The sequence below is a fragment of the Macaca fascicularis genome, chromosome 8 (genome assembly GCF_037993035.2).
Source record: "Macaca fascicularis isolate 582-1 chromosome 8, T2T-MFA8v1.1".
NCBI classification, from domain to species: Eukaryota; Metazoa; Chordata; class Mammalia; order Primates; family Cercopithecidae; genus Macaca; species Macaca fascicularis.
The window spans coordinates 145083264-145108217 of record NC_088382.1 but is presented as its reverse complement, the minus strand read 5'-3'; the positions used below and the strand labels follow the sequence as shown (position 1 = coordinate 145108217).

The following is a 24954-nucleotide window of genomic DNA, read 5'->3' as shown; positions in this document are numbered from 1 at the left end:
GTAAGCAACTTCAGCAAAGTCTCAGGATACAAAATTAATGTGCAAAAATCACAAGCATTCTTATACACCAGTAACAGACAAACAGAGAGCCAAATCAGGAATGAACTTCCATTCACAATTGCTTCAAAGAGAATAAAATACCTAGGAATTCAACTTACAAGGGATGTAAAGGACCTCTTCAAGGAGAACTACAAACCACTGCTCAGTGAAATAAAAGAGGACACAAACAAATGGAAGAACATACCATGCTCATGGATAGGAAGAATCAATATCGTGAAAATGGCCATACTGCCCAAGGTAATTTATAGATTCAATGCCATCCCCATCAAGCTACCAATGAGTTTCTTCACAAAATTGGAAAAAACTACTTTAAAGTTCATATGGAACCAAAAACGAGCTCGCATTGCCAAGACAATCCTAAGTCAACAAAACAAAGCTGGAGGCACCACGCTACCTGACTTCAAACTATACTACAAGGTTACAGTAACCAAAACAGCATGGTACTGGTACCAAAACAGAGATATAGACCAATGGAACAGAACAGAGCCCTCAGAAATAACACCACACATCTACAGCCATCTGATCTTTTTTTTTTTTTTTTGAGACGGAGTCTCGCTCTGTCACCCAGGCTGGAGTGCAGTGGCCGGATCTCAGCTCACTGCAAGCTCCACCTCCCGGGTTCACGCCATTCTCCTGCCTCAGCCTCCCGAGTAGCTGGGACTACAGGCGCCCGCCACCTCGCCCGGCTAGTTTTTTGTATTTTTTAGTAGAGACGGGGTTTCACCGTGTTAACCAGGATGGTCTCGATCTCCTGACCTCGTGATCCGCCCGTCTCGGCCTCCCAAAGTGCTGGAATTACAGGCTTGAGCCACCGCGCCCGGCCGCCATCTGATCTTTGACAAACCTGACAAAAACAAGAAATGGGGAAAGGATTCCCTATTTAATCAATGGTGCTGGGAAAATTGGCTAGCCATAAGTAGAAAGCTGAAACTGGATCCTTTCCTTACTCCTTATACGAAAATTAATTCAAGATGGATTAAAGACTTAAATGTTAGACCTAAAACCATAAAAACCCTAGAAGAAAACCTAGGTAACACCATTCAGGACATAGGCATGGGCAAGAACTTCATGTCTAAAACACCAAAAGCAGCAGTAACAAAGGCCAAAATAGACAAATGGGATCTAATTAAACCAAAGAGCTTCTGCACAGCAAAAGAAACTACCATCAGAGTGAACAGGCAATCTACAGAATGGGAGAAAATTTTTGCAATCTACTCATCTGACAAAGGGCTAATATCCAGAACCTACAAAGAACTCAAACAAATTCACAAGAAAAAAACAAACAACCCCATCAAAAAGTGGGCAAAGGATATGAACAGACATTTCTCAAAAGAAGACATGCATACAGCCAACAGACACATGAAAAAATGCTTGTCATCACTGGCCATCAGAGAAATGCAAATCAAAACCACAATGAGATACTATCTCACACCAGTTAGAATGGCAATCATTAAAAAGTCAGGAAACAACAGGTGCTGGAGAGGATGTGGAGAAATAGGAACACTTTTACACTGTTGGTGGGATTGTAAACTAGTTCAACCATTATGGAAAACAGTATGGCGATTCCTCAAGGGTCTAGAACTAGATGTACCATATGACCCAGCCATCCCATTGCTGGGTATATACCCAAAGGATTATAAATCATGCTGCTATAAACACACATGCACACGTATGCTCATTGCAGCACTATTCACAATAGCAAATACTTGGAATTGACCCAAATGTCCATCAGTGACAGATTGGATTAAGAAAATGTGGCACATATACACCATGGAATACTATGCAGCCATAAAAAAGGATGAGTTCGTGTCCTTTGTAGGGACATGGATGCAGCTGGAAACCATCATTCTCAGCAAACTATCACAAGAGCAGAAAACCAAACACTGCTCACTCAGAGGTGGGAACTGAACAATGAGATCACTTGGACTCGGGAAGGGGAACATCACACACCGGGGCCTATTATGGGGAGGGGGGAGGGGAGAGGGATTGCATTGGGAGTTATATCTGATGTAAATGACGAGTTGATGGGTGCTGATGAGTTGATGGGTGCAGCACACCAACATGGCACAAGTACACATATGTAACAAACCTGCACGTTATGCACATGTACCCTAGAACTTAAAGTATAAAAATTAAAAAAAAAAAAAAAAAAAAAAAAAAAAAGAAGGTGGAGCTTCCATGCAGTAAGCAAGAGGCTTAAAGGCTGTCTTCTGAAGAGGGGACCTTTTCTGGGCTTTTCTTCTGGAACTCTCTTTTTTCAGCCCATTTTTACCATGTGGCCATTGCAATAAGAAAGTCCCTGAGCTCTACCCATTTTGGATGAGGCCCCTATGGTCCACTCAAAAACAGTAAATAAATAAGAACTGAAGTGCAACCCAAGAGAAAGGCAGCCTGAAGCAGAGAAGTGAGAATGCCCCTGTCCAAATCCCCAATGAAAGGAGCTAGGGAAATCTAGCAATTTATACATCAAAGGTTGTGGCCAAAGTTCATTAATAAAAAAAGTGTGTACCTGTCTAGAATGTTGTCTCTGCACTCCACATATATCCTCAGAGTATCCCCGAGGCATGACCTAGACCCTATCAAGTGACAGGATTCATATTCAGAACATGAAGATCTAAATCTAACCACTACGAGAAGAAGTAGCAAGACTAACCAAAAACATTCAGAACAAAAACAGCAATTTCAGCATGCATATGCTGGTACGGATGGGAAGACACAAAGCGCATCACCTAAATGGAAAATGTGCTGGGAAAGTGTGAACCAAGTCGAAGTCAATTTGGAAGCCACATGGTCACCAATGAAGAGGAGCCAGGAAGCTTTCTGGACGGAGGAGCCTGTGACACACCAGCTACTCCACCACACTTGCTGAGCTGTCTGTACCAAAGGTCTCTCCTCCAAATTGTCAATCAGCTTAGGGCTCAGGAAGCATATAGGTAAGCATCACTGACAGTAATGAGTTTTAAGATTCCTACTTAAAAAATGCATCACAAAAAAAAAAAGCTTTTCAAATAAACAATTTTAAGTGTAATTTACACAATTCAGTAAACTTTTTATTAAGTTAGTCACCCTAAGTAAGCAAGGAAAGGAAGAACTGAGGGATTCTTTTCCTTTGGCCAACCTTTCAATAGTGATACAGCCACAAGGATCCCTCCCCTGTCCTTTCCCTTTTGATTACACACACTCCCTGAGTGATCCCATCCTCAGCCACAACTTCAAATACACGGCAATGCATTTTAGTAAGGCTCATGTCCAGAAAGACCACATGCAATTCTGAACTCACATAATACAAAACGTTTCAACCTCTCTGTTCAGTACCCACAAATGATCCATCTAAAACAGAGTTAAGCACGCCATTCTCCTGCATGACATCCTTCAACTGTGATCCAGAACCTTAAAAATCCGTACTCCTTAGCTATGTGTGAGGCCCTTCATTCTAGTCCCTATCTAATCCTCTAGTCCCATTTCTCCACAAATTCCTGCACTTGCCTTATCCTCCAAATAAGACTGCAAGGAAGAGCTTTCACTTACCTTATCCATTCAACAAACACAGTGTGTCTATTGCATTTCAGACACAGCTCTGGGCACTGGAGGCCCAGCAAGGATAAATGCCCCAGCTCTCTAGAGTCTGGAGTCTAGGAGGCACCATCTTGTCGCAGGTCACTAATCCTCACCATGTGTCTGGGAGGTAGAATCGTGCCTGTTTTACAAAGTAAACACCTGGAGTTTAGAGCGGTGAAGGTATGTACCTGGGCCTAATAACTCCCATGACAGAGGGGTACCTCCAATTAACTCTGAGTCCCAGAGTCAAGGCTAGTGCCTACACTGCCATAGAGTGAACACTCCTGGTACACCTATCTGAAAAATGGCAGATCTCTTCTCAAAATCAGTATCCAGAAGCTCTAATAAAGAGAAAACACTTTTTCAATCTTCTTTCACTTGCATTCTGAAAGAATGAATTCATTGCTGTCATCCATAATGAGGAAGCTGCGACCAACCGGCTATTCATTCTACACACACTTACTGAGTGCCCACTATCTCCCAGGCACCGCGCAGCGAGCACTGGAGAAGGAATCAAAGGTAATGAGTCAGATTCCCTGCTTGTAAGGCGGTTGGATTCTCATGGGAGAAAGAACTCCCACCCAATCATCACGATCGCAGAGTGATAAATGCAATGTTGCATGCACAGAGGACGGTACTACACTAGGAGCTGGCACACAGAGAGCGAGCGAAGAGAACAGGAATGCATTCACTGTACACTGTAAGCCAGACAGGGAGCCCTGAGCGCTCAGAGATGCCATGGTTTAACACTAAACGGAGAGACTCTGAGAAGCAAACTTGCATTAGTTCCATCACAGTCTGGAGCCCAGGATGTTTCTACCACTACGTGAGGAGTCACACACAAGTCCCCACTCCTTCACTAAATTGGAATAACAGCTGCTATGCAGCACCATAGTGCCGTGTGCACTTGTCTTTATTACAGCCCTTCCACCCCACAGTATAAATGTCTTTTAATTTGGCCACTTCCCCACTGAGCTGAACACTCTTTAAGCAGGAATAAAGTATTACCTTGCTCTGCATCCCAGCACTTAGCCCAGCCTAAGTATGTGATCCTTACTGAGTAAGGGGAGAAATAACAGCAACTCCTCCAATCCAGTGGGAAAGACTGTGGAGAAACAGACACCCAACCAGTCTTCTCTTAGGGGTGTTTCCCCCAAAAGTCTAAATAGTGATTTCCTGAAAGGGTCTAAAAGTCTGAAGCCTGAATACATTATGCTACTCTTTTGCCTTAATGTTCACTCTCCAAACCTAAAAGACCACTTTCTGCCATGGACCTTTTATTAGAAGTAACATGGTGCCGACCTAAGACAGGTGAGCCAAGAATTCACATGCATCTTCTCAGTTAACATTTCAAGGAGTACACAGTAAGTGTCAACTCTGCGCCTAGTATTCCATGCTGGGCTCCATGAAGGAAGAAAACAAGAAACTTGTCCTGCTCGCCTAACTAACTTTTGAGTACCTACAGATACACCAGACATGCTACACAGACTCTCTCATGACCATTTTACAGATGAAGAAACTGAAGCTATTCAAGTCAACTATTTCCACGGGTAGCAGCACATCCTTTACCCATTTAAGAAGCAAAACCCAGCTGGGCGGGGTGGCTTATGCCTGTAATCCCAGCACTTTCAGAGGCCGAGGCAGGCAGATCACTTGAGCTCAGGAGTTCAAGACCAGTCTGGCCAACATGGTGAAACTTCGTCTCTACTAAGACTACAAAAATTAGCTGGGCGTGCTGGTGGGCACCGGTAATCCCAGCTACTTGGGAGGCTGAGGCAGGAGAATCGCTTGAACTTGGGAGGTGGAGGTTGCAGTGAGCCGAGATCACATCATTGCACTCCAGCCTGGGTGACAGAGCAAGAATCTGTCTCGGGGGGAAAAAAGAAAAACAAGAAGAAGCAAAACCCTGACCAAGGGGGAAAAAGGGATGAGAAAAATACAATCCAGAATACAATCAATCAACTGTTAATGGCATGACTTTCTTTTTTTGTCTCCTTATTCTCTGAAGCTATTAGAAACCGCGTAACACAGGGCAGGGGATTATCGCTGTTGGTTCTGAATGGGTGGTACACCAAACGATGGGCGGCATGTCAAAAACGAGACATGCCTCATGAGTCTAAGAGAGAAAGAGACACTTTAGCACTTTTCACGTTGAAACAACAAAACAAAAAAAACCAGTAAAACTTGTTTAATCAAAACCTTATAAGGCACTTCAAGACGCAGAAGATAAAAGCCACGGGAGGAAAGAAGCCTGCTCGGTTTCCTTTATCAGCACACTAGGACGCTCCACAGATCCCAGGATTGTTCTGTGACCCAGAATGTTAAACCACTCCTTTGGATTCCAGAGAAAGGAGCAAGCAGAACCTCATGCTGCTTCTCACAGAGAGTAAGACGAATCGCCTGCTGAACACCAAAGAAGCTACGCACCAACAGGTTTAAAATCGACTTTTGAATTTTTGAAATTAAATAAAAATTTAAGCAGTAATTAAAGCTTAATTTATTTTAGAGTCATCAGAGACACTTTAAATTGAATGAACCTCCATCTTTATGCTCAAGCTGCTGCTATCGGCTGTGATATACTCTAGCGCTTGGTTTCTTTCCAGTGTCAAACATCACCTTGATGGCAGTCTCTGTGCACTAACAATAGGTGGTCCTGGCTGGGCGCAGGGGCTCACGCCTGTAATCCCAGTATTTTGGGAGGCCAAAGGCAGGTGGATCACTTGAGGTCAGGAGTTTGAGACCAGCCTGGCCAACAGGGTAAAACCCTGTCTCTACTAAAAATACAAAAATTAGCCGGGAATGGTGGCACATGCCTGTAATCCCGCCCACTGGGGAGGCTGAGGAAGGAGAACTGCTTGAACCCGGGAGGCAGACGTTGCAGTGAGCCAAGATCGCACCATTGCATTCCAGCCTGGGCGAAAAAGCGAGACTCACCGCAAAAAATAACAAAAAACAATAGGTGGTCCTTCCTAATGGCATACTCTCCTCTGAGAATGATCAGAGATCACTCCCTGATTTGTCACTGCTGTAATCAAATCCTTTTCTGAATGAATTAGAGCAATAAATTACATAAAGAAAACTGTGAAGAAACAAATCTATTCTGAGACAATAAAAGGGGTATAATTTTGAAATTTTTCACCCAATTGATTGGTGCTGGAGTCTTGCCTCTCAGCTTAGCCTACGCAGAATGCAGCGATGCCAGACCAAAGCAGGGGCCACATGTGCTCTGTGTGCAGTATGGCTATGCCTTGATATATGCTTTCATTAAGGAAAGGTAACTATTTCATCATGACAAGAAAAATACCCTCACGAGTTTATAAAATCATTTTTCTCAGTATTACTTTGCATATTGTGCACATTATGTTTTTAAAAGCCTCTCATCTTTAAATAAGGACCTGAATAAATTGACAAGTCATAAGACACTGATGTCCAAAAGAGCCATGAGAGGTTTGCAATAGAAAGAGCCCACAATTTTCATTAATTAATTCATGCAAATAACTTTTATTGTGCCCCTATTTTGGAAAGCACGGGTACAAATGAATTTTACCAAATTTGGTAATAAAGCCTGGTCCCCTAGTTTCTCTGCTGAGAGCAGGGAAGGGTAAGCAGACCACAGCCCGTGGCCAAATCCAGCACACTGCCTGTTTTTATAAATAAAGTTTTATCATAACACAACTATTCTCACTCATGTACATACTGTCTATGGCTGCCTTTCTGCTACAACAGCAGAGGTTGAGCAGAATGCACAGCCCACAAACTATTGACTCTTTAGCCTTTACAGAAAAAGTTTGCGGCCCTAGGCGTAGAGTTTAGCATAAAGACAATGAAGGTACAGCCACAGACAGGTATCTACTTCCCAGCTGTCCGCTGAAAGAGCCTGAGAGCAATGACCACCAGCACTCCAGATCTTGGCTTCTAAACAACATTCCACACTAAAAGAAACCAGGGCACCTTTGGGGAAAATGGCTCATTTGAGGGCTAGGGCAGAGCAAGAACAAGATGAGCATGGAACAAGTTGCTGTTACAGAGATGAAAAAAATACTAAGCCAACCTAGGGGATGATCCTCTCAAATGGACCCAGGAGCCAGAGCAAAGGGCTCCCAAAGGCCAAATCTTAAACAATTTGAGCTTCAATTTACACAGTGATAGTAAAGGATTATAACCCACCAAATTAAAGAAAAATGCATGAATTTAGAAGACAGATGCGACTGAATAAGAGGAAGAGAGCAACCGAAAAAGAGAAAGAGGGAGAAAGGAGGAGCAGAAAAGATTCCTTTTCAGTAGAATATCAACCAAAAAATGTAGATGGAATGACTGTGAGAAAATTACCATTTTACAACCATCATAGTAATAATTCAGGTAAAAAATGTTAATGGATCTAAAATTTGTGAGGGAGAGTTTAACGAGGAGCAGGATATTTATTTACATAGTCTCAAAGTATCTCCGCACAGAAGTATTAATTAATGACCAAATGAAAGTAGTAACTTTACAGAGGAGAAAACTGGCACCACCTTAACCAAGGATCGAACTTTTCACCAATAATGACACAGACATTGTGTGCCCGGGTACGAGGAACTGAGAAGACCCACCATCACTTCGGTGGCATTCCTGCCAAGACAGTGTGTGACACAAATCTAATTTTAAGGAAACATCAGACAACCTAAATGGAGACGCATTCTACAAAAAACTGGCCTTGTAGAGTTTTTTGTTTTCCAAAAACATAAAGTTTTCCAAAAAGCCTATCACGAAAGGCAAAGGCAGACAACGCAGCTACTGCGAACTGAAACACTAAAGAGGCCTGACACTACACAATGTGTGATCTTGACTTGGGTCCTGTAAAAGACAAAACCAGAACAACTGGTGCCATCAGCATGTGAACTGTAGATGAGATAACAGCACTGTGTGGTTGTTAAACTTCCTAATTTGGATCATTGTACGACAGTTATGAAAGGGAAAGTCCTTATTTTTAGTCAATACATGTCGAGGTATTTAAGTATTCATTTGTAAAAGATGATACAAGAGTAACAGAAATATATGTGTAATAATCTCATCTTAGATACAACGAATATATTCTATGTTAAAAAATTAGAGTGAAATTAATCAAATACAAAACCATTGTCATTCAATCTTTTTTAATTTTTATTTTTAATTGCGGGGGCACACAGTAGGTGTACATATTTATGGGGTACATGAGACAGTCTGATACAGGCATGCAATGCATAATAATCACATCAGGGAAATGGAGTAGCCATCACCTCAAGCATTTATCCTTTCTGTTACAAACAATCTAAGTATACTCTTTTAGTTATTTTAAAATGTATGACAACCGCTGAGGTGGCATCCTGCCTGCCATGTGCAGATGAGACAATAGAGGCTCAGTGAGGTAAAGTCATGGTCCAGAACACACAGGTCAACTTAGCAATTCAACAAATATGTGTTGAATAAATGCATAAAATGAAAGTATAAATTTTTTAAGTACTGGGGACTCGTTAACAGTAGTCAGCCCTCCTAAAAGTTACTAAAACAGGAAGCCTGGCTTTGTCCAAAATTCTTCCCATATTTTATACCTAGTACTCATCAAGTCTCAGCCCACTCAAGTCAGTAAACAGAAGGCAAGAGGAAGCAGAAATTTCCACACCAACTGACAAATCTCTTGTTACTATTGTGTGCTTTCTTATACAAATTAGATTTGGGAATTTGATTTATATACTCCAAAGCAAATTAACCGTGAGTCTAATTTTTCCCCAAAATAAACATATTACAATGGCCAGTAACAATAAGTCAGACTACCCTAACAAGTTATTTGACAAAAGCTTTCAATTTAATGCTTTTGGAGTATATTTTTCTTTAGGGTCCACTGACCCTATAATGTAAGTTAGCTTTGTGACCTTGAACAAGTTATAAATCCCTCTAACCTCCATTTCTTACCTGTAAAATGAGAACAACAAAACTATATTCATGTGGTAATCACGGATTAAATGAAGAAATGTGTGAAGAACCTAGCTACAGTGCCAGGCATACCTTTAGGCATTTCAGCAACAGTGGCTACAAAAAAAAGGCATGGCTTTCTGCAAATATTGATTAGCAAGTATGCCTCTTAAGATATTAGGAATATGAAAAATGCCAATGCATGAAAATCAAAAGCAATGCACGTTTATTGATCAAGACTCATTTCAGTTCAGAAATAGCTACCAGTGTGAAAGAAAGTGGGTAACCTCGCTATGTGGAGCGCCATCTAGTGGAAGAAAAGCAGAGCACAAACCGCACAAACGAAGTAGAGAAAGAATAAGGAAAAATGATGAAAATGAAAACTGCCCCTTATCTTCGTCATAATTTCTACATTTTCTCCCATGGGAGCTCAAATCAACAGTGACCCCAAGTGTAAGCTATATATCGAAAAGAGACATTTAAAAGGGTGCCCTCACATACTCTTGCCCTTTATCATACCAAGGAAGAACATCAATAATATGCTAGGAACACCTTTTAAAATCCTTAAAATAGCAGCAGGGGCTGATTGGTGAAAAATTATGGAAATGTAAAAAAATTATGGAAATTTACAGCTTACCAATTCAGAGTAAGGTACCTTGTGCTTGTGGAGAGAGGCTGCTAGGTGTCCAGACATGTTTTAAGATATGCAGTCATAAAACTGTTTATGGAAGCTTCATTTGTTAATTTAAGCTTCAGGTGCTGTGTCTTGAATAGCATAATAAAAATCAATCAGAGCTGCTGCTAATTTTGTGCATGATATTAATGAAAGAAGCTTCCTAAAGACTGAATTTCTCCTTCAATATTTCCTGGATTGGAAAACTAAAATAATTCTAACAACATAAAATTACCCTAAGAAATGAAAGTAGATGATTTATGTATTGAATTTTTATTATATACAATATATCTGAAAAGTGACGCCAATACTCAAACATCTGTCTCAGAACATTTTATAAAAATAGCAAGTAACGTTTATTAAGCACCTACTATGTGTTAGACACTGTACTCATGTCTACAATAGCAACCCTACAAAGAAGGCATAAGGTCCCCAATTTCACAGATGGGGAAACTTAGGCTCTGAGAAATAAAGTAACTTGCAGGGGGTTACAGACTAGAAAGCTGTCACTTCTCCTAATCACACGGCTCTTTCTGCACCAGCTCATTCCTTGTTGAATAACACTGTTTCCCAAGTAAATGCCACCCACCAGATGTTACCACTGGTCAGAAAGTTCCTATGCCATTTTGCCATGCCCCTGTGTGCCCTCTGTATGGTATGCAACCTGCCCTGCTCGCCCAGGTCCAATACTAGGCATTTAATTTGAAGAGCTGCATAATCCAAATTCCCCACAAAAGTAAAACATGAAAAACAAGACATAATCAAAGCTTCCACCTCTATCTGGTGCTAACAGGTGCCCTACATAGTGTCATAGTGTTGGGCAGACAAGGATCTGAATCCTGATTCACCAGTTACTAGCTATTTAGGCAAATTAAGTGACCTTCCTGACCTCAGTTCTCTCATCTATAAAATAAGGTAAAATGACTTACTCTTTTAAGACTGTTAAACGAATTCAATGCAATAACATACATAAAGCATGTAAACCAGAAAAGGCTCTTGATAAATGGTAGCTACTATTATTAGCAATTGCAGGGCAAGTATATTTAAACATATGCCCCCCTTCCAGAAAGTCAAAAAGCAGTATCTGTGGGAATACCCTTTTTTCTTTTATGAACTTATTTTTAGAGAATGAAGAATTCACAAGTATACCGTAGACTGACTATAAATCCCTGATATCATACTCTCAACTGTTTTTGTGATAAACAAAGTATTAAAATACAAAGAGCACTGCACCTCTAGGAGGCGCCTTCAAGAGACAGAACTTCAGCAAGAATTTCACTTGCTTTCTATACGGAATGCTTTTCTATTTTCTTTTTGGTCACTGAAATATATACATATTTTAAAATCCTTACTTTGAATGCCTACTGAAGCCTGAAAAACACTGCCGGAGAGCACAGGAGGAAAAAAAGGGAGCTCGCCTTTTTGGTAAAACACATTTTCAGTAACCTCTTTTAAAAATTCATCACCAATGGAAATTCCTAAGAGGCTTCTGCTATAATGAAACTTTTATTTAAAAACAACAATGTTGAATTCTGTCCTTTTATCTCTTTTCTTAAAGTATCTTATCAAAACACTGCAGACTTGATTTAAAATTTCAGCCTGACTACTTACAAGCTGTGCACCTTGACTGGGCAAGTTACTTAGTGTTTTTGAGCCTTAGAGGCCTCATTTGAAAAAAAATAAAGGAGGCATGCAGGGAATAAAACCTCCTACCTTGCAAGATCTTGTGGGGATGAGAGAGAATGGACAGAAAGCAGCTGGCACAGAAGAGCTCTCAATTTGGTGGCTTTTACAATAACCATCATCCCCAATGCCAAGAAACACTCTCCTTCTATTGTTCTGGTAGAAGATACAAGTCATTCTATCTTCACTCAGTGGGACTGGTGACAACAGGCAAATGGGGCTTTTGATATCAAAGTTGCTGCTGGCGTTCAATTTGCGATTTCAATCGCTCCTCTGGCTTTCTGAGTTTCCCTTCGGCATCTGAAACTGCAGAATAACTCTCTCAGGTAAGAAACCTTCTTTGGCATGTGACTCGGGCTTCCAAAATTCTGTTTTTAATCTGTCATCAGAAATATCATTAGGAGTTTAGAGAAGGAGAGCCAATTGATGAGAGTGCAGTGATTTCATAACTTCCTGAAGAATAAAAGTAAACAAACATCTGATTCAAAGCAGATCTGACAACATCTTTTCATTATCTGCTAGAGAAGGATCCCTACTGTGCAACCACATTTAAAGAGCACTGGGATGTTTTTCTGCTTGTTCAACCCTGCATTTCACTTAGAACCTTCTTTCATTGATACGGGCAGAACTGATGACTTCATCCCCACCTCCAATTCAGGTCCTCTAAAGCCATAGCAGCAAAGCTCTTTCCTGACTGCTAAATTCCAAATATACTTTCTGATTCTGCTACCCTTAATGATAATTAACACATGACACTGAAATTAAGAGAGGAGTTTCCAGGGCCCTGTGCTGAGACTTATGCTAGGTGCTGAAGATGCAGAGGAAAGGCCAGGCCCTGCCTTCCGAGGAACTCACTCTTTACCAGGAAAGACAAAGATCCAAACAAAGCAGTGTGACGAGGATCACACCCTAAGAGCACCAGGTGTTAAGTGACACCAGAAAATAGGCAATCCAACCCATTTTGAAAAAGGTCAGAGGATTTATCTTAGGGCAGGAATGTGAAGAATGAAGTATGAAAATGGATGCTATATAATTTATCTATCAATTCAGCACAGGCTAGAGAAAAAACAAACTGCACATTAAAAAAGCCAGAGTTTTCATTCTCCTCCTGTCATTCACTAATTATACCACCACAGGTTGACCAGTAACTTAGCCCTTTAGACCTCTGAGAGTCAGTAGGACATGGTAAAAAGAACAACGAACTTGTAAAAGAACAAAGCTTGACCCTTCACTCTGACATTTTATTACCGGAAGCATGTCACCATGGGCAAGTCACTTTAGTTGTCAGAATCTTGGTTTCTACAACTGAAAACCTGGGCTAATAACCTCTCCATCTCTGAGCTGTTAGTAGTATCAAGATTACAAACATGACCCAGTACCAACAAGTGCCTCAAAAATGTCCACAGGCTGATTTATTAATAGTAAATCTAAGCCATCCAATCACTAAATAGTTCAGCATATTTGAAGGACTAGGATGTCCCTTAGCAAAGAGGGCATCTACAAACTGAAAACTCATTCTCAAACGCACACAGAGGACAGCAGGAGCTTCCCACCAGTGCAGACTGTTTTTCCTCCCTACCCCTAGGACCCAACACAGATAACCGGCACGGCAGGTTCTCTAGAAGCCTGTTACTAATGTCCAGTACCAAAACCCTGCACCTCCCAATCACTGGGTCACTTTTAATCACAATACACTGCATAAAACTCAAGACATGGCATATCTAATACTGAGGGATTGCATTTTCTTATAAAACAAAACAAAAAAAACCTGATAACACAAAGAAAAACAATACAAAACTAAAAACTAAATAATCACAACCTACAGCATCACAAAAATCACAAACAGAAAATCACAAACTACAGCATGAAGGCACCATACCTAAATACAATTCTGCAATTCTCATTCTTACTCTCTCACTTTACAAGTCTGTGACATTCAAGCAAATCCGAAATGTTTTCCAAAACGGGTCCCCAAAAATCAAGTTTTAAGCCACTGGGTTTTGTGGATTACAAAGAGGTGTATAAAGAGTAAAGTAATAATCCTTCCTTAATGTATTTTTATCCCCCACATTTATTCTAAGTAATGCTAAGAGTTGTAATATTTGAGAAATTGATACAAAAAACATTTTGACATACGAACAAAAAACTTTTATCAACCTAGACACAAATCTGGACCACCTTAATCTTGAATCCTCTGCTCCACTTTCTCTTGCAATCAACGACAACTAAATGTAACTTGGCAGTGAGCCAGCCACCAATCCATACATTATATCAGATAATTAAAAATACAGCATTATGTAATCTTATTTAATGGTTACTTGGCTTGTATTGAAAACCATCCAAACCAATATCAGAGACTTGGATTAAATTATAATGCATAAGACATTTCTAAAGATGTTTCTTTAGTAAGAGTCAGCACATCCCCTACTAGCAAATATAAAACATGCAACACTACTTTCATCTCCAATTAACCTCTGCTTGGCAAGAACTGCAATGTCAATTCACCCTACAGGCACTAAGTGGGGGTCCGGAGTGGGATCCCAAAGCCTATTTTCTTTGACTGAGTTTTAACATCAAATAAACATTAACCACTAATTTTGTTAGAGAAACAAATTCAGAGGCCACGAGCGGTGGCTTACATCTGTAATCCCAGCACTTTGGGAGGCTGAGGCAGGCAGATCATGAGGTCAGGAGTTCGAGACCAGCCTAGCCAACACAGTGAAACCCTGTCTCTACTAAAAATACAAAAATTAACCAGGCAAGGTAGCAAGCACCTGTAGTCCCAGCTACTTGGGAGGCTGAGGCAGAAGAATCACATGAACCCAGGAGGCAGAGGTTGCGGGGAGCCTAGATCACATCACCGCACTCCAGCCTGGGCAACAGAGTGAGACTTCGTCTCAAAAAAATAAATAAATAAATATTCGGGAAACGAATTCATTTAGGAGGTGGAGGAGGAGAACCAGTTATCCTTGTAAAATGAAAATAAAATCAGCAATCAGTGCCCACCATGAAACACAAGTCTGGAAAAAACATAAAAGCCAATGTATACCAGACAGGAGTATATCTCTTATTGTCATTCTAGCTCAACAAAGAAAAAGAGTAATTCAGTTAGGAAGTTGATCAATCTTTACGAATATTGAATTTTTAAAGGACGACTACACCTCATCTATAAACTGTTTCATTATCATAATGCATTGATTATTAAACTAATATAATGGTCACAGGAGGGCTTTAATTCAAAAGTGCCTCTTGGCCTCAGCATCAAAATCCTGGAAGATAAATCTACCATAAATGTTTGCTTCTGCAAAGAAGGCAAGTGCAGACAGAAACTTTTTGGAAAAATCAGGATAAACTTCCTAAAGGATATATATTATTTCCTATACATTGTCAGTTGGAAACAATCATACTAATCATATTGATTTCTGCAGGGTTTGAAGTTAGCAAGTGAGAAGTATTTCATTTCAACATTTTAGGAAGGCAAAATAAGAAAGAACAATATCTTCAGAGACAGAAGACCTGAGAGTTCAAATTAAATCTCAGTTGCCCACAAGCTTAGATGGCTGGGATCCTCAGTTCCCTCCCTGAAAAGAGAAAACATGAACATCTGCCTTACTGGAATGCAAGTGTGAGGACGAAACTAGTGCCTTGGAAACTTTAAAATACTATGCAAACATAAGGCCTTGTTAGAGTTTAGAGATACCATAAAATGTATCTATTACATGGCACACTACGGTTCCCCATGCTGGCCTACTCTACAATTTAGTGCCGAAATACCAACTTCAATGTGAATAACTGCTGAAAACACAGTTGCATTAGAGGCAAACACAAATACAACGAAATTAAGAAAAAACGCTTTCATATAGCCCATAACAAGATGGTTGGATTTAAAATCAAAGCTTCCTCACAATCATGTAGCTTCAGATTTAAAACACTTGTAATTTTGGACCTACGTAAGAGTGTAATTAATGTTTTAAGTGATAAAGCTTTGCATTCTGAGTATCAGCCTGTGATTTAAGAGAAAAATGTTTCAGTCTGAAGTAATCTAACAGTAAGACAAGCTTCTGAGCAGCACCTCCTCCTTCCTTCACGTGTGAGAAATATACTTCTTACAAGAATTACTTTTACGAAAAGTAAGTTTATCAAGTTTAACATCTAAAAAACACTAAATGGCAACATATCCCCAGTAAATATCTGCTTCAAGTAACTGGAAGCCATTAACACTAGTAAAAACACAGAATCCAAAAGAATTTTGGACGTTTTAGCAACACAATACTATGGCAACATGGCAGAGAAAATCATTCTGACTTTTAAAAATAAGATAACACACTACACTTTTAGTTTAACTGTTCCTTAATTAAGTACAACCTAACTTTGATTCGGCCTCTCTATTAGGAAAAATGCACTTGAGTCCACAGTCCAGAATATTTCCAATTCCACGGATCTCATGCAATGTACAAAGAAATTTCTTTCACAGAGACGACAGCCCAGCAGGCGATAAAAGATACATGTAAATCATCAGGCGCAAGGAGTACAAACTCAACTGCAGAACTGTTCAGAGGGCACAGAAATCAAACTTAGGAAATTCTTTTCTTTTCTTTAGTAATGCATGCCCATTACTTTTTCACAAGCCCATTTTATTAAAGAAATAAAAATGAGCCTGCAATTAAAATAAAATGGGGGAGCTCCATAAGCCTATTTCTGTTCATCAATTCAAATATTCTTAAATTCTTGGAGACCGTAAGAGTCTCTCTACCACCATCGGTCGACTACACACACACCCTACTCTGAAGAACTGGCTGAAACAGGCAAATAGTGGAGGTCACTGTTTTAAAATATAGGTATCTATATACAAATAGAATATGTCTGCCTCATCTTTCACTTCCAACAATAAAAGAGCCAGGGCGAGCACTGAGAGCAGCAGATCCGATTCATCCAGGGAACCACGGACTATCAGTGCACAGTAATTCCTGCAAAAGGTAACAGATCTGACCAGATCATGTTGCTGCCATTTCCCAGAGAAAAGACAGACCAATTGCCCCCACACCCATCTTCATCTGAAATACATATTCCAGGAAAAGTAGGAGACTGCTCCCGGGAAGGAAGGCTTAATTTACCGTGCATCCCAGCAGATGATTCAGGAAGCCACAGGAGGAGAAAGCCAGGGGAACAGGGTCCCGGGTAGGCGTGCCTCCAGATACCCCTGTATCCCTGTCCGGCAGTACTTCCTAGGACCCTTCATACCCTGAGCTGGCTAGAGTCGTGTGAAAACGGCAAGGACTCCCTTCACCACCGTTCCAAACCTCAAGCCAGCCACCAATGAGGGCCACCCAACCCAACGCCCCCCAGAAGGGTGCTCTTTTGCCGGCCTCCTCTCCCCTACTGACTTCTCCAAGGGCCAGCCTGCAAGGCTTGGCATGGGCTGCCCACCCCACCCCGGGGAGGGCTGACTGCCCCGCCAGGGCTGCTGGAGCCTGGGCACAGGAGAGACAAAGGGCTGGGAGGGTGAACTGGGCTCCTCCCCTGGGACCACGGAGCTCCTCTCCTCTCAGGTGCTGGGGTCTGACCCCAACCCTCTTCCAAGGTCCCCAAACTTCGCTAACAATCCAAGCACCTGTTCCCTTCGCCTCTTCTGCATTTCAGTCCCTCAAGTCCTTCCATTTTCCTCCAGCTTTTTCTCCAGTACCTCAGACAATCCAAACACCCTACTTCCCCGAGTCTAACACGCTCCCCTCCCATGAGATAATTCAACCTCGTCCCCAACAAAGCCCCCAGATGGTCGCTGTCCCCTACCCAGAAGTTTCCCCTGGGTGTCTCCGAGTCCCCAAAGATTTCCTTCAAGTCTCACCCACGCGCCCCAGCCTTCTCCTTCCTTTCCGAGTCCCCAAAATTCACATCGGGGTCTTCCCCTAGGTGTCCCACAGCCTCCCAGGTCCCCGTGCAAACGCCCCCGGGGGCCATTCGGGCCTCCGTCTCCGCCGCGTCCGCTAACAGCAGAGCGCACGGAGGCGCCCCCCGGGCCCCCGCGTTTCCACCCGGCCCCCAACCGCCGCCGGCCGGCAGTTAACGGCCGGCGCCTCACCTTGGTTCACCAGGCGCAGGGCGTGCGTGAAGGAGGGGTCCAGGGAGTCCTTCTCCGCCATCAGCTCGGGTAGGTACTTCTCCTCCATGCTCGCCGGCCGCCGGGCCCGGGACGTGGACTCCAGGCGCACGGGCGGCGGCGCCAGGCAACCCCCGACTCCGCCCGCGCCCCCAGCGGCGCGGACCCGGGGGCCAGACGCGGCGGCTGCGGCCAAGCCGGGCAGTCGGCTGGGAGGAGGCGGCGGCGGCGGCGGCACGGGGGCGGGAACCGGCCGCTGAGCCCCGATCCCCGGTGGCCGCCGAGTGCCCAGCGCCGGCGGCCCCCGCGCTCCGGGCGCGGGCCAAGGAGGAGCGGGCGCGGGCGGCGCGGTTAGGCAGGCCCTCGGGTCGGGCTGGCGGCGCGCTCGGCGCCCCTGAGGCAGTCCACGGCGATCCCCGCCAGTCCCGCCAGCACCTGCCAGCGCCCGAGCCACAGCTGCAACCTACACGCCGCGCGCCTCCCCGCGCACTCTGAGCCGCCGCGCCGAGCGCCCAGCGCCTGCCGCTGGCCCCGCCCCTCCCGGCCCCGCCCCGCCCGGCCCCGCCCGGCCCCGCCCCGCCCCGCCCGGCCCCGCCCCGCCCGGCCCCGCCCCGCCGCCCCGCGCCTGCGCACTGGCGCCCACCGCCCCACCGCGCGCCGCCTCCTGGGGCCGCTCTCGGCTGCGCGCCCGTCGGGACTAACCGGGCGTCTGCGAGAAGGGGTGCTTCAAGGGCCTCTCCCGCGTGCCTGGCGCCCACCTTTGGCCCTGAGGGTCGAGTGGGGAGCCCCACGACCCTCTTACAGCCTTCCAGATGCACGGACTGGGAAACTGGGGCTCAGAGAGGTCAAGTGGCTCGCCCAAGGTCACCCAGCGAGTGATCCTGGGAAGAGGGGACAAGGGTCGAGCTGGAGCTGGGAAGGGCGCCCCAGTTCGCCCCAGCCGCGCTCTGAGGAAAAGCAGCGGGACCGTCCTGCTCTCTAAAGCTCCGTGGACTTCTTTAAGTTATGTCGCGTTGCTGTCCCCTCGTATTTACAAGAGAGTAAGGCAGGGGCGCCGTACTTTCTCCTCTCCTGAGCTCAGAGGGCCAACCTCCTGCGATCCGCCAGCTCAGAGGTCTGTTACATAAAAGCGCGTGTCCTTCTGGGCGTCTTTGTCATCCCGACTTGCTCCTGGGTTGTCATTCTCTTAGGTCATAAACCGGCTGTGCCTGGACACAGCTGAGTGAGCCGCGTCTGAGCTCATCCGCTCCCGGGGAGAGGCCCTGGGACGCCCCGCCTGTCGGTGGCAATGCCCTCTGTCCCCTTCCGCCCACCCCCAACCCCCAGCAAATGCGCTCCCAGGCCATTTCATATTTCCCGAGGCATGTGGAATAAACGTCCCCCAGGAAGGCCAAGGACTTCAGTCCTTGCCCTGACGTTTTTCCTGCCTTCAAACACCCAGCTCAAGTCCCAGCCTCAATGTCACCTTCCCTGGACAGCCTATCAGGACCTCCCTGGCAAAGCAAGTCACTTCTCTGTGTCCCCCCCAGTTCGGTCAGAGGTCATTCACAGTCAGCTGTAATTCTGTTTTCAGTAGACCATGAACATCAGGGACAGAGCTTGAGTTTTGTTTTTGAGGGGGAACGTCCCCAGCGTGTCATACAGGGGGCAGGGATGGAGGGTACTGGAAATGTCTCTTGGAGGAGTAAGTCAGTGGCATGCCACTTTCAGCCAATGGCCTGAGGACAATCCCCACACTCCCCCAGGCAGCCCCCGCCCTCCCAGTGCAAATGGAGGCGGCTTTACAAACCTCGAAGGGAGTGGGAGGTGGTAGAAATCTTGGAAGCTCTAAGTCCCAGCCCCAGTACTCAATTGCCCTCACTCTCAAGGCCCCACTCCTCCCCTCTCCGGGTAAGGTGCCTTTTCAGAGTCCCCAGTAAGAGTCTTCCTCATGTCTCTCTTTAGTCTCAACTTGCAAGAAGCAGAAAAATGACACAGTTAAAAGCAAGGCCTCTGGGATTAAACAGCCTGGATTTGGAATCATGGCTGTGCTGCTCACTAGCTGTGACCTTGGGCAAGTTTCTTCACCTCAGGTTCCTCATCTGTCAAGTGGAGATGACAACAGAACCTATTTCATAAGAAGTTCGTGAGAACAAATATGTTAACTCATAATGAAATACCCAAAACAGCATCCCGTGTATCAGAAATGCTGAGCTGATCTTTGCTTTGGGTTTTTCCCTGCTGCAGGGCTATCCTCTGGGCCTTCTGAGCCTCCCTCGCCTTCGCTTCAACTGTAACTCCAGGGACGCTGGGCAAACACCCATCTGTGGACTCCTCGCTGCTGGACATGGTGCTTCGCCCCAGCCCGGCCAACTGAGTGAAGGACCTGTGACCGTCGCACCTCTGTTTCTGACTTGGTCCCAGCATCAGACTTGTAGGCTGCTTGTGGCTGCTCTTCTCAATTCCAGGTCTGTGACTGGCCTCTCAGCCCCAGAGACAAAAAGGGCACTTCCCAAACCACCCTCACCCAGAAGGGCAGGAGTGTGGATGGCTGCATCCTGGCTGCTACCTGCCTCACTATGCCGCTTGGTTAATTAACTTGGAACCTGAGCTTCCCAGTCCACACCCCCAAAACCAGGGTTATGCCAGTAGTCCTGCGGGGCAACAGGAGGGACTCATAGGACAATGTCTTTTCCTTTTACAACTGAAGGGAAGCATACACCTCTGGCTTATATTCCTGTGTCATAGGACTTACATTCTATGGTAGGGTTCCCTGACAGCTGCTTGTAAAGGGGCAAAAGGGGACGGAGAATGTCTGGGATGAGGCTAGAAGAGGAGAATGGGGCCTGGATGTCCAGCAGCTTCATCGGAACACTTAGACTCTCTCTTCTCAACAGCTCTTCTCACTCTGCGTCTTCCATTCAGACCATCTGCCCCGGTGACAGTCCAGACCTTGAGGAGTCACTGTTTTTATTAAGTGCCAGCCCTGTGTTTACGACTTCGGATTCGCTATGATTCTCTCAACACCCTGTAAGGAAAATTCTATTTATCACCACTTACAAAGAAGGAAACTGAGGCCTGGGGCAGTTTAATACTACCTTGCTTAAGGCTCCACAGCTGTCAGCGGGGATCCCAGGCCCACCTGACTCTCTGACCCTTCTTTCTCTCCCTTCCTGGTTCTGCCTTCCGAGGTAGCAATCTGGGACACTCCCGACTGGCTCTTCCTCCCTCCCTGATCTGAGCTGGCAGAGTCAGTCCGCCAACAGCTGTGGAGGAGGGCTATGCACTGGGAAACTGACAGCAAGGGCACTGAATCTTCTGCTCCAGACCCTCCTTCTCCGAGAAGCTTCCAAGAGGGCAGGTGCCAAGCACTGTGAGTGCCCATGCGGGGTCCTCCAGGGAGGAGGGAGATGAATGTCTCTGTGAGATGCTCAGGAAATTGTCCCCACCCACCAACCTGGCTGTGGGGCACCTCCACGCCGTGCTGCACACTCTGCTGATCTTCATGTGATCACCGCCCTGCAGGCACTAACCCTCTGACCCTTTTGAAAAGGAGAAATCAGGTCTTGGGAAAGGTGGTGATTTTCCCACAAGCAGCTGCAGGTGGTACTCACACTCAGGTCTTTCGGCTTCCAGGCCGTAGGAAGGTCTCTCTAGAATACACCAGTACTCACTGAACACATACTATGGGCAGAGACTGCTCTGGGTACCGGGGACATAGCCATGGACAGAACAGACTTCTCCAAAGGCCCGTAAGGCCAGGGCACTGGGGCTGCGTACTCCATCTGCAGAGTCTGTGGTTAGACTGACCAGACGCCCAGGTCTGGACTGGAAGTCCCGCACTGCAATGAGGAACTGTGGCTGCTCTTTCTTCTCCCGTCCAGGTCTGGGACTAGCCTCTCAGCCCCAGAGACACAAGGGTACTTCCCAAACCCACCCCACCCAGTGACACTGGGCCATCTCAGAAAACACAGCAAGTCCCTGTAGTCCCAGCCCACCACCATGGCACTGTCTGCCAGAATCCACACCTGCCTCCTCTTCCCCCACTTACTGACTCCTGGGGAGAGACAGACAAGTCCCTGGCCTTTATGACACTAACTGCAATAAGTCAGACAGCTGCAGCAACTCAATGTCATCAGAGGTCACAAAAAATGTAGGGAGTGTGTCTATGAGGAAGTTTTCATATTTGCACAGGACAGCTGCTCACACTACAAGCTTCCTCTTCCTTTTGTTTAAGAAGGGTGAATCCTGTCCCAGTTACTCCAAACCTCTGCAATGCTGTACTGTGAAGTCCTAATCCAACTGCACCAAAGGCCAGAGAGACCTCAGCTCGGCCCCAGCTGCCCTGCTTACTGTCCTCCTCACAAGATCATTTTGAGGTTGAAACTGAAGGATTAAGCTCACATAGGCACCACATGCATTTTAAAGCTTTTCCATTCTCCATCCTCTCCGCTCCAGTAGCATTGTTTGTGCTCCTGTTCACACTTGACATCTGGTCCTGGTCATCTGTGGACCCCTTTACCTTCACACTGTCCCCAGAGCCTGCTCAGCTGCCCAGCCCCAGTGCCTGGTCCAGAGGTCAGTTCACAGCAAGCACTCAGCATTCATTCTGGATCTGTGTCTCCTAAAATGCAGTCCCGGAACAGCACTGCTACCCAGCCATCTGAGGCCAGTGCATTTGTCATGTAAGACAGGCACCAAAAGATGGCACATCCTTACCTAGAAATCAGTCCTTTATGTATCAGGGAGAAAGACACCAAGAGTGTTCACTCTGAACCCTGACTCCAGTCAGTTACAGCAGGAAATACTTTTTCAAACCTTGTAACTGTGGCTGAAAAGCCTTGACACAAGTTGGGGAGGACACAAAGCAACTCTTCAAAGTTTGGAGGCTTCACACAGTTCAAAGCCCAGTGTGGATCTGGAGTGCCTTCACCAAGGACTAGTTGGTCTGTGAGTGGCTCTCTTGTATTTTACTCAAACAAGCTCCAAAATCCTCCTGCATTCAGGTAGTCACAAGCCACCACTTTTTAGAGATGAGGAAACTGTTACTCAGAAGGTTTAAGTGACCCAGAGGTAGTAAGTGGAGAATTGGACACATGCTTGCATGCGTATACACACACACACACACACACACACACACACACACACACACACACACACACACACACACATACACACACACACACACTCCACCCAGTGTGAGAATGGGTAGAATCAGACCTTCAATCCCAGTCACTCACATATCTGAAGACACCTGTTTTTCTGTCTATATCCATCTGCCCTGCAAATCTATACCCTCCTCTGAGTATTTGGTGGATGGAAACTTCAATTTCTCTCGCCAGCTCTCTTCTTTGACAAGAGAATCGAGCCATCCTGGCTATCTTTCTGCAGCTTAAAAAAAAAATTTTTTTTTTAATAAAAATAAACCACACACACAGATATTGTGCACACACCCCCTAGTGGCCACATGTGGAAACACATGCCCTACAAAGTGTGCGTTGGGATTGATAACCGCTTGGGTTTGAGAAGGAAACCCCAGATAGGACTGCAACTCCATCCTAGGAAGGAGGATGGTGAAAGATGATCTTATGTGGAAGACAGTGAAAAAGGAAAAAGACAAAGAAAAGGTGGGGGAGAAAGAAAAGTGTGATGGAGAAAAAGAAGGCAAGAACACGGAAGATTAAAGAAAGATGTATAGGAGGACAGAGAGAAAACAATAAGACAAGCTTAAAGGAGGGATGTTTCTCAATGTGAAGTCTTTCTCTGTTTCAAATATAACTACAAAAAGTAATAATGCAAAATAACATGAATTGGTGTGTCCAGGGTCAGCTGGCCATCCTGTATACAGGAGGTGGTGACAGGGTCCATATCTGACCCCATCACTGCCTGACTGGGTAATCTTTTCAGAATCCAAAGCTTTCTCTGTCCCTATTTCTGAGCTTGTAAAGGGTAGCTAATAGCAGTTGTTCTTTCCTATTTTATTGAGGTCTGATGAGAACAATAAAGATTTGCAGAGAAAACCCTGAAAAGTGCTCTAAGCTCTTGGACATAACCATCACAGAAATGTGTTTTATTATTTTTCTCAATGCAACAGAAACCCTCCACCCTTTGCTTCCTGGTCTAAAAGGTTATATGTGATGCTGGAGTGCCAAAGTACTTGCTGTATTTCAACAATGCATCAAGTTATCACCACCTCTAGTGCTTTGGAAGATGCTGTGATTTGGAAAGCGTTGTCGAAATGTAAAACATTATTGCCACAGTAGTAAAAATATCTGTGTCCATCTCCTAGCCCACTATTTCTTGTCAAGATGCATAGAGATACACACAAAACAATTCTGTCCACGTTAGTAGAATGTTTTACAGCAAAACCACACATACCTCAGTTTGGCAAAATAATCAGAAACAAAATATTTCTGTCAGTGGCAAGTTAGCCTTCGTGTCCGAACAGCTACCGAGGGGGTGATAAAGTGTTTAGTGTCCACTGCAAATGTGAAGACATCCAGGTCTCATATAAAAATGCCAGCTTGGGCTTCTGTTTTTCTTAAGAAAGGAAGAAACAAACTTACAAATGGGCTGTGGAAAAAGAATGGACATAAAGCTGAGATTGTGGACTTAAGTTAGATCATTGAATTACAAGAGAAACATTTTTTCTCAAAATTAAAGTTGACTTTTGTTGGTGACTCAACTGCAGACTTGCTGAACAGGTCCGTGAATTTCATTCTTTGGCATCTCTCTAGTGTAGCACTAGCCTTTCCACTAATATCAGCCCTCATCCACCACCATGTCTGGATTTATACCAAGGTGACACAGAATGCCTCAAAATCTATTGCTTGTTGTTACTGGAGAGATAGGGGTTACTGGTTATACCTGGGCAACCTCGATCGACTTTATCATGCCTCTGATGACAGCTGGCATGTGGAATGCTCCAGCTTCCTCTGGCAAATCTTATCCTGAGAGCAAATTCTCAGTCTTTGTA

The 24954-nt window shown here is 44.7% G+C and overlaps 1 protein-coding gene and 1 long non-coding RNA gene across 9 annotated transcripts in view; one reads left to right on the top strand and one right to left on the bottom strand.

Annotated features, from left to right (window-relative positions):
- The window catches only part of KHDRBS3 (KH RNA binding domain containing, signal transduction associated 3), a 200531-nt gene extending 182039 nt beyond the window's left edge, over positions 1-18492 (bottom strand). For 5 of the 7 annotated variants that reach the window (XR_006700538.2, XR_006700539.2, XR_012416665.1 and 2 more), the window contains exon 1: positions 17982-18492. Coding sequence is in view for 3 of the 7 variants with exons in the window: in XM_045398741.2 (XP_045254676.1) it covers positions 17982-18069 (88 nt within the window). In the remaining 4 variants the exon portion in view is untranslated. Of the gene's footprint in view, positions 1-17016 lie in introns of all 7 variants that reach the window. The other 2 variants (XR_012416666.1, XM_045398742.3) reach the window with 1 other exon arrangement.
- A 185-nt stretch (positions 18493-18677) lies between these two features.
- LOC102133479 (uncharacterized) lies at positions 18678-24259 on the top strand. 2 transcript variants are annotated; one of them, XR_012416668.1, is made up of 5 exons: positions 18678-19113; positions 19944-20120; positions 20226-20446; positions 20876-21008; positions 21170-24259. It is a non-coding gene; the product is annotated as an uncharacterized lncRNA (long non-coding RNA). The 2 variants fall into 2 exon arrangements; XR_012416667.1 differs by lacking the exon at positions 19944-20120.
- The last annotated feature ends 695 nt before the right edge of the window (positions 24260-24954 follow it).